Source organism: Penaeus vannamei, chromosome 7 (genome assembly GCF_042767895.1).
Source record: "Penaeus vannamei isolate JL-2024 chromosome 7, ASM4276789v1, whole genome shotgun sequence".
Lineage (NCBI taxonomy): Eukaryota > Metazoa > Arthropoda > Malacostraca > Decapoda > Penaeidae > Penaeus > Penaeus vannamei.
The window spans coordinates 48,453,305-48,463,304 of NC_091555.1; the positions used below are offsets into that span (position 1 = coordinate 48,453,305).

Consider the following 10,000-nt stretch of genomic DNA (forward strand, 5'->3'; position numbering starts at 1 on the left):
AGAGAGAGAGAGAGAGAGAGAGAGAGAGAGAGAGAGAGAGAGAGAGAGAGAGAGAGAGAGAGAGAGAGAGAGACAGAGAGAGAGAGAGAGAAACAGACAGATAGAGACAGACAGACAGATAGAGACAGATAGAGAGAGAGAGAGAGAGAGAGAGAGAAAGGAAGAAAGAAAGAGATGAATTTGAGGGGAAGAACGGAGTAGCCGAGGGGAGAGAAGAAGAAGAAGATGAAGAAGAAGAAGAAGAAGAAGAAGAAGAAGAAGGAGAAGAAAGAGAAGAAGAAGAAGAAGAAGAAGAAACTCTGACGAAGCGGATACTTTCTTGGAATTGCTCTCCAATCTCTCTTCTCTTCCCCACCCCCTTCATCTCCCCTATCTCTTCGCCTTCCCTCCGCTCTGTTACTCATTCCCTTCCTCTCTCTTCACATCCTCTTCCCTCCCCTCCACTCCCTCTTCCCCTCACCCCTCTCCTCTCCTGCCCTCTCCCTTCCCCTCTCCTGTTCTCTCTCTTCCCTTCCCTCCTCTCTCTCTCTACTCTTCCCCTCTTTCCCTCTTCCCTTCTCCTCCATTCTCTCATCCCCCTTTCTCTTCCCCTCTCCTTCCCCTCCCCTCCTATTCTCCCCTCCCCCTCTTCTCCTCTGCCTCTCCTCCCCTCCCCTCCCCTCTCCCCCTCTTCCTCCTATTCTCCTCTCTCCTCCTATTCCTCCCTCCCATCCCCTCCTTTCCTCCCCTCTCCCTCCCCTCCTATTCTCCCCTCCCCCTCCCCCTCTCCTCCACTCTCCCTCCTCTCCTTCCTACTCTCCCCTCTTCCTCCTATTCTCCCCTCCCATCCCCTCCCCTCCCATCCCCTCCCTCCCCTCCCCTCCCTCCCCTCCTATTCTTTTCCTCCCCTCCCTCCCCTCCTATTCTCCCCTCCTACTCTCCCCTCTTCCTCCTACTCACCCTCTTCCTCCTACTCACCCCTCTTCCTCCTATTCTCCTCTCTCCCTCCTATTCTCCCTCCCCCTCCCCCTTCCCCTCCCCGTGTTTACAGCAAGATGACATTACGAAGGTAAATGTATCTCCCCTTTCCCCTTGGTCGGCATGTCCTCCTGCCGCCGCCCACAGCCCTCCCTCTCTCTCCCTCTCTCCCCTCCCCTCTCCTCCCCTCCGTCTCTCTCTTCTCCCTCCCTGTCTTTCGTCTCTTCTTTGTTTGCTTATTTCTCCCCCCTTTTTTTACTCTTTTTTTTTTGGGGGGGGGAGGTCCTTTTCTTTCTTCTTTCTTTTCGCACCCTTTTCGTTTCCCCTTCTCCCTTCTCCCGTTTCGCTCCCCTTTCGCCCTCCTTCCTTTTTATCTCCCTCTCTTCTCTTCTCCCTTTTTATCTCCTTCTCTTCCTTTCTCCCTACTCACTCCCTCTTGTCCCTTCACCCGCTTTTCTCTCTCTTCGTCCCTTTTTCCCTTTCCACTCTCCCTTCTTCCCCTTCCATTCTAGAGTGGGTCTATCTTCTCTCTTTCTCTCTCTCTCTCTCTCTCTCTCTCTCTCTCTCTCTCTCTCTCTCTCTCTCTCTCTCTCTCTCTCTCTCTCTCTCTCTCTCTCTCTCTCTCTCTCTCTCTCTCTCTCTCTCTCTTCTCTCCTCCCTCTCTCCCTCTCTCCCCTCCTCTTCTCTCTCTCCCTCCCTCCTCTTCCCTTCCCTCCCTCTCCCTCTCCCCTCCCTCTCCCTAAGAACCTCTCTCTCTCCCTCCCTCCCTCCCTCTCCCTCTCCCTCTCCCTCCCTCCCTCCCTCCCTCTCCCTCTCCCTCTCTCTCCCTAAGAACCCTCTCTAGGATATCTAGATCATCCAAGTTGAAGGAGATGCTTTGAATTCTGGCTTGGTGTGGCGTAACTCTATAATGCCACGGGGCGCCTCTCGCATGGCTTCGCGCGCGCACACACACACACAGACGGACATACACGCGCACACACACACACACAGACATAAACGCACACACGCACATACACACAGACAGACATACACGCGCGGACACACACACATACACACAGACATAAACGCACACACGCACTTACACACACACACACACACACACACACACACACACACACACACACACACACACACACACACACACACACACACACACACACACACACACACACACACACACACACACACACACACACACACACACACACACACACACACACACACACACACACACACACACACACACACACACACACACACACACACACACACACAGGCATGGACACGTTGATGATTTTATTTAGAAGTGTTACAAGGCTTATGGAAATTCGTGTGTGGGGAGGGGGAAGGGGGAGGGGGGAAGGGGTGAGGGAGAGGGAGGGAGGGAGAGAGGGAGGGAGGGAGGGAGAGGGAGTGAAGAGAAAGAGAAAGAGAAAGAGAAAAAGAAGAAAAAGAGAAAGAGAAAAATAAGAAGAAAAACAAAAGGAGAGAGAGAAAAAAGAAAAAGAAAAAAGGAAAAACAACAACAAAAACAAGAGAAAGAGAAAGAAACAGAGACCTCTCTAACTCCCACCCACACCCACCTCTCCTCCCTTCCTCTTCCTCCCTCCCCCCTCTCACCTCTTCACACTCCCTCCCTCCCTCTCACCCTCTCAACACTCCCCCTCTCCTTCCCTCCCCTGCTCCCTATCCCTTCCCTCCCCCTCTCAACACTCCCTGCCCTCCCCCCTCCTCTCAACATTCCCCTCCCTCCCTCTCCCTACCCCTCCCCCTCTCCACCTCCCTCCCTCCCCTCCTCAACACTCCCTGCCCCTCCCCCTCCTCCTCTACTCTCCCTCCTCCTCCTCCCCCTTTCCCCCTCCCCCCCTCTCAACACTCCAACAAAGGGGAACTGAAAGGCCTATGACCTAATCCCCGAGGAGTGACGTCATCAGTGCGTCATCTCGAACGTCTTCTTGCTCTCCAAGACGCCTTCTTTGGGGAGGAGGGAGGGAGGGAGGAAGGGGGGGAGGGAGGGAAGGGAGGGAAGGAGGGGGGAGGGAGGGAAGGGAAGGGGGAGGGAGAAGGAGGAGGGAGGGAGGGAAGGGAGGGAGGGAGAGGAGGGAGGGAGGGGAAGGGAAGGGAGGGGGGGAGGGGAGGGAAGGAAGGGAAGGAAGGGATGGGGAGAAGGGAGGGTTGGGAGGGAAGGTAAGGGAAGGGAAGGGAGGGAAGGAGGGAAGGGTGGGAGGGAAGGAGGGAGGGAAGGGGGGAGGGAGGGAGGGAGGGAGGGAAGAAGGTAAGGAGGGATGGAAGGAGGGAGGGAGGGAAGGGAGGGAAGGAGGAGGGAGGGAGGAAGGAGAGGAGGGAGGGAAGGGAGGGAAGGGAGGGAGGGAGGGAGGGAAGGGAGGGAAGGAGGGAGGGAGGGAAGGGAGGGAGGGAGGGAAGGGAGGGGAGGGAGGATTGAGGGAGGGAGGGAGGGAGGGAGGAAGGATGGAGGAGGGAGGAAGGAGGGAGGGAAGGGAGGGAGGGAGGGAGATTAAGAGGGAGGGAGGGAGGGAGGGAGGGAGGGAGGGAGAGGAAGGAGGAGGAGGGAGGGAGGGAAGGATTAGGAGGGAGGGAGGGAGGGAGGGATGGAGATTAGGATGGAGGGAGGGAGGGAAAGGGAGGGAGGGAGATAAGGGGGAGATAAAGGAGGATGGAGGGAAAGAGTGTGGGAGGGAGGGAGATAAGGGAGATAAACAAAGGAGGATGGAGGGAGAGAGGGAGATAAAGGAGGAGGGAGGGAGATTAGGAGGGAGGGAGAGGGAGAGAGGGAAGGATGGAGGGAGGGAAGGGAGGATGGAGGGAGGGAAAAGGGAGATAACGAATGAAGGAGGGAGAGAGGAAGATAAGGGAAGATGGAGGTAGGGAGGGAGGTAAAAAAGCATGGAGAGAGAGAGATGGAGAAAAGAAAGGATGGAGGTAGAGAGAAAAGGAAGGATCAGGAGAGAGAGTAAAGGAAGGATGGAGGGAGAGTGGAAGGGAAAGAAAGAATGAGGGAAATGGAGAGGGAGTAAATGAAGGAGAGAGGGAAAGTGGGAGAAGGAGAAAGAGAAAAAGAACGAGAATGGGGAACGAGGAGAGGGTGAAGGAGACGGAGAAAGAAGAAATAATAAAAAAAGAGAAATAAGAGAAAGGATAAGGACAAGGAGACAAAGAGAGGGAGAACGAGAAAGAGAAAGAGAAAAAGAAGGCGAAGGGGAATAAGGAGAAGGTGAAGGAGACGGAGAATGAAAAAAAAGAGAAAGAAAACAATGGATAAGGACAAGGAGAGGGAGAGAGACAAAGAAAGGGAGAAAGAGAAAGAGAAAAAGAAGGCGAAGGGGAAAAGAGAAGAAAGTGAAAGAGACGGAGAAAGAAAAAAAAGAAAAAAAAAAGCATAAGGACAAGAAGAGGGAGAGAGACAAAGAAAGGGAGTAAGAGAAAGAGAAAAAGAAGGCGAAGGGGAAAAGAGAAGAAAGTGAAAAAGACGAAGAAATGAAAAAAGAAGAAATAAAAGAAGGCGAAGGGGAATAAGGAGAAGGTGAAGGAGACGGAGAAAGAAAAAAAAGAGAAGGAAAAAAATGGATAAGGACAAGGAGAGGGAGAGAGACAAAGAAAGGGAGAAAGAGAAAGAGAAAAAGAAGGCGAAGAGGAAAAGAGAAGAAGGTGAAAGAGACGGAGAAAGAAATAAAAAAAGAAGAAATAAAAAAGGATAAGGACAAGGAGAGAGGAGAGAGACAAAGAAAGGGAGAAAGAGAAAGAGACGGAGAAAAAAAAAAGAAATAAAAAAAGGATAAGGACAAGGAGAGGGAGAGAGACAAAGAAAGGGAGAAAGAGAAAGAGACGGAGAAAAAAAAGAAATAAAAAAAGGATAAGGACAAGAGAGAGGGAGAGAGACAAAGAAAGGGAGAAAGAGAAAGAGAAAAAGAAGACGAAGAGGAAAAGAGAAGAAAGTGAAAGAGACGGAGAAATATAAACAAATGAGAAATAAAAAAAAAAAAGGATAAGGACAAGGAGAGGGAGAGAGACAAAGAAAGGGAGAAAGTGAAAATGACGAAGAAATTAAAAAAAACGAAGAAAGAAAAAAAAGGATAAGGACAAGGAGAGGGAGAGAGACAAAGAAAGGGAGAAAGAGAAAGAGACGGAGAAAGAAAAAAAGAACAAATAAAAAAGGATAAGGACAAGGAGAGGGAGAGCCTGACAAAGAAAGGGAGAAAGAGAAAGAGACGGAGAAAGAAAAAAAGAACAAATAAAAAAAAAAGGATAAGGACAAGGAGAGAGGGAGACTGACAAAGAAAGGGAGACAGAGAAAGAGAAAAAAGTGAAAGAGACGAAGAAATAAAAAAAAAAAAAATAATAAAAAAAAAGGATAAGGACAAAGGAGAGAAGGAGAGAGACAAAGAAAGGGAGAGAGAGAAAGAGAAAAGGGAGCGTCGGCGCGCGTGCGTGTGTGTGTTCACAGGAATGCGTTCACCTGCCTCGTCGCTGCCGTTTCCGCTGATGACAGAATGTTTCTATAATTAGTAACTTCGCCATGATGATGATGAAGCAAGATCCTTTCCGACCTCAAGACGACCGCCTCTTGTTTCCTTCAGCTGACCAGAAGACGTACACACGCACATGCATACGTACATACGTAGATATATGTATGGGTATACATACATTATACATATATACGCACGTACACGTACATGCACATTCGTACGCACGCACACGCACATTCATACGCACGGACACTCATTTGCACTCGCATACACACACACAAACGCACACGCACACGCACACGCACTTGCACTCGCGCACGCGCACACACACGCAGACACACGCACACACACACACACACACACACACACACACACACACACACACACACACACACACACACACACACACACACACACACACACACACACACACACACACACAAACACTTCACACACGAAAACCTCCGAAACCTTTCCTTCCACACTTAACAAGGATGTTGAAAAGAACACCCACTCTCCCAGGTCCCAAGGAAGGGATACGCCCCCGCCCATTTACTCAGAATTTAGAGTAAACCTTCCTAGAGCCGACTTTCTCACCTTCCCGCAGGAAACACCACGCCGGCCGCCATTTTGGATGGTGACGTCACACTCACGCCCTCTTCGGGTAACGCAATGCCGGACAGGTCAGCGTCGAGGTTGCCAGAGATCGATTATTTTTAGCTTTTCTCTACTTTAAATTCGGCGATTACGTGGTTTGATAAGTTTGCGATAATGAGAGAGATATAGAAGGGTTTATTCGGTGAGGTTTTTTTTTGAGATAGCTTACAATGGCGACGGTTGAGAGAGTTTACGTTTTTTTCCCTTTTTTTTTTTTTTTTTTGGCCCGCGTGGAGGAAGTTTTAACATGCCAGCGGTCGGGTCGTAAGCCGGGAAAATAGTGACCTGTGTTACTATTTTTAGCGATGACGTGAAATGACTCGTCCTCCGAAATACAAACGGTTTTTTTTTTCAAATTGTTTGTTTTTCGGTTATTTATTTTTTTAAATTTTTTGATCGCTGTCATTATGATTAGCGTGTTGAAACGAGTGATGATAAGGATAAACAATTTTTTACGGCAGAATAACAGGAAGGATATATTTTTTAAGATAATGCAAAACGTAAACAGTGCCAACTTCTTCCTGTTGTTTTTATTTTTTTATTTGTTTTTTTTTTTTTTTTACCAGTGATTATGTATAGACTCAAGAGGTAGGCCTAGAGCGGGCAAGGCGGCAGTCGAAATAAAAATCTTGCACCATGGCGGAGAGGAAAAATGGCGCCGGTCCGCGGAACGCAATAGGGGGCAATAAATACAAACAAGGTCCATATGGGGCGTATGAATCAGGGGAGGGAAGGCATGATACAGTGCTGTTCTGGTCGCGGAAATGACGACACGGCGATGGCGGCCCCGGGGTCTGTTCAGAGCGGAGGCAGTCGGCATATTAGACAGTGTGGCGCGCAGGGGAGCGGTTTTCGAGGGACCCGAGTTATAAGAAAAGTTTCCTGCACGCTGATAATTATTTAATTTTTTTCCTTCTGAACTGTAAAGGATTGACGGTTTTATATTTATATATAAAGAAGAGGTAATTCCATGAAGGTATGAACTCGTTTATAAGTGTGAATATTGAAAAGAAAATATTCTTTTAACCTAACGATCCCTGAGGAAGCGATAACCGACTTATTTTTTTTTTCATCCTTTGTCTCCTTTTTATAATTTTAAAAGCGCGTGTTTGTGAGGAAATATACGTGGATTTATTTGGCGAGGAGCGTTCGTAAACCCTGCAATTACGCGTTCACGAATGTTGCAAGAAGGCTCAGGTGTTTCCAGGAACGAGAGGACGCCAGTGTTGCATTGCATGATCTCGTCAATTTAAAAGGCGTAACGACTTTCGCCGATGAGAAGTGCTGCCAAGGTGTTCATATTTTTATTTATTTATTTATTTTTATCGGATTTCTATACTTTGAAGGTTACGTCAGGTTGGAGTGCGGGTGGGCGGGGAGGGGGGGGGGGATTGTGAGGGGATGAGGGCTTATTATTTTTTTCCTTTTTTCTCTTCCTTTTCCTTCTCTTCTTCTTTCTTCTTCTTTTCTTAATCATAGGCTTCGTTGCTTTGTCGTTTTCTTCGCAACCTTTCGTTATTTTTTTCAAATGTTGATACCTTTTTTCATTATTATTATTTCTTATTTTCGTCCATGTTTTGTTAATCTCTGTATTCTATCTCTTCCTCTTCGCCATCGATGTGCTTTCCTCCTTCTCCTCCTCCCTCCTCCTTCCTCCCCCTCCTCTTTCCTTCCTTCTTTTTTTTCCTTCCTGCCTTCCTTCTTTCTTTCCTTCCTTTCCTCCTCCTCCCCCCTCCTCCCTCCTCCCCCTCCCTCCCTCCTCCTCCTCCTCCTCCCCTCCCCTCCCCTCCCTCCCTCCCTCCCTCCCTTCCTCCTCCCCCTCCCCCTCCCCCCCATTCCCATCAATATTCTTATTTATGGAACAGAAAATCATATTTCGAACTGACTGAATCGAAGAGCACTTGTTTTGATTAAAAAAAAAAAAAATCCGGAAGTGATAAGCCTTTAATGACATCACGAAGTCAATATGAAAGCGATTCGAACAAAAAAGAATTAGATGTCCCGAATGTGGAATCCTATTTAGGGTGAATTTCGGATATCTGTATTTTTTATTATTGTAATTTTAAATCATTATTAACCATGGAGATTTTTTTTTTTTTTAGTTTGTTAGTGATTTAAGTTTGTTGTGTTGTTGTAATTTTGTGTTCAATGGCGACGTCTTTGTCATCATCATCATCATCATCATCATCATTATCATTATCATTATCATTATCATTATCATTATCATCATCATCATCATCATTATCATTATCATTATCATTATCATTATCATCATCATCATCAATATCATCATCATCATCAATATCATCATCATCATCATCATCATCATCATCATCATCATCATCATCATAAATTTCAAATTACTAGTAGTTTTATTCTTAATCTTACACGCACACCTACACAGACCTATCAACACCTACATATACATACCCCTCCACATACTTACACAAACTCAACATACACCTACATACGCCTACACATACAACATACAACCACATACACCTCCATCTATTTATATATACCCAACATATACCCAACATACACCTACACACACCTACATACACCTACATAAGCCTGCACACACAACATACCAGCACATACACAAACATACACCTTCATATATCCACATATACTCAACATACACCTACACACACGTACATACGCCTACACATACAACATACCAACACATACACAAACATACACCTCCATATATTCACATATACCCAACATACACGTACACGCACCTACATACACCTACATACGCCTACACGCGCCTACACACACAACATACCAGCACATACACAAACATACACCTCCATATATTCACATATACCCAACATACACCTACACAGACAACATACCAACACATACACAAACATACACCTCCATATATTCACATATACCCAACATACACCTACACGCACCTACATACGCCTACACATACAACATACCAGCACACATACCAACACATCCACATACCTACACATACGCACACACACCACATGGATTCGACGTAGGAAGAGCAAAGGAGACGGTTTGTCTGTCTGTCTGTCTGTCTGTCTGTCTGTCTGTCTGTATGAGAATGTTTGTTTTGATTTCTGTTGTGTGTAGTTGTCTGTCTGTTTATCTTTTTGTTTATAGGTTTGTTTTTTCTGTTCTTCCTTTGTCTCTTTATCTGATTATCTGTCTATCTCTCTGTATGTCGGTCTGTCAGTCAGTCTGTCTGTCTGTGTATCTATCTATTTGTCTGTCTAAATCATTCAATCAGTATATCTATCAGTCTATCTATCTATCTATCTATTTATCTATCTTCCTATCTTATATCTATCTGTCTATTTATATTCCTATCTTATATCTATCTATCTATCTATTTTCCTATCTTATATCTATCTATCTATCTATTTTCCTGTCTTATATCTATCTATCTATCTTCCTATCTTATATCTATTTATATCTCTGTGTGTCTATTTCCTTTCCATTTTAAGCATCATTTTTACTTCAGCTGAAATTAACTGGTTTCTTGGACATAACCTACACGGCTTCTCTGCCAAAACAGGTGTTAGTCATCGAATTTGTTTTGAGATTTTAATAAATATTCTCGATTCTTTTAACGATTTACGATTAGCCATGACCCAATCCCGGACATAGCTGACCAATCACTCCCCACAAGGCATGAGACCCGCCCTCCGTGCCTTTGGGTAATCGCCATATGACCTCATACGAAGGAGAAACAAGGGGGTTGACCAACGCTTGAATAATTTCCGAAGTCTACCCTCGTAAAAAAAAAGGAGAAGATCGCCCGTTTTCTTTCTTCTGGCGTGAGTGATGTGGAAATCCCGTGTGTTGGTCGAGCGTGTTGGGGTCGCTGTGTAGGGGTGTTGGGGGTCGAGAGGGGGGTG

General features: G+C 46.4%; 2 protein-coding genes across 15 annotated transcripts in view; one reads left to right on the plus strand and one right to left on the minus strand.

Moving 5' to 3' along the window:
• The window catches only part of LOC113825142 (tyrosine-protein phosphatase vhp-1), a 157,757-nt gene that overhangs the window by 81,544 nt on the left and 66,213 nt on the right, over positions 1-10,000 (plus strand). The gene's annotated exons all lie outside the window — the stretch shown is intronic.
• LOC138862204 (uncharacterized) overlaps positions 9,610-10,000 on the minus strand; it is a 2,055-nt gene continuing 1,664 nt past the window's right edge. Inside the window, exons 2-3 of the mRNA XM_070123396.1 lie at positions 9,955-10,000; positions 9,610-9,645 (exon numbers count right to left, since the gene is read on the minus strand). The exon at positions 9,955-10,000 is cut by the window's right edge and continues 628 nt beyond it. Coding sequence (XP_069979497.1) covers positions 9,610-9,645; positions 9,955-10,000 — 82 coding nt within the window. The remainder of the gene's footprint in view (positions 9,646-9,954) is intronic.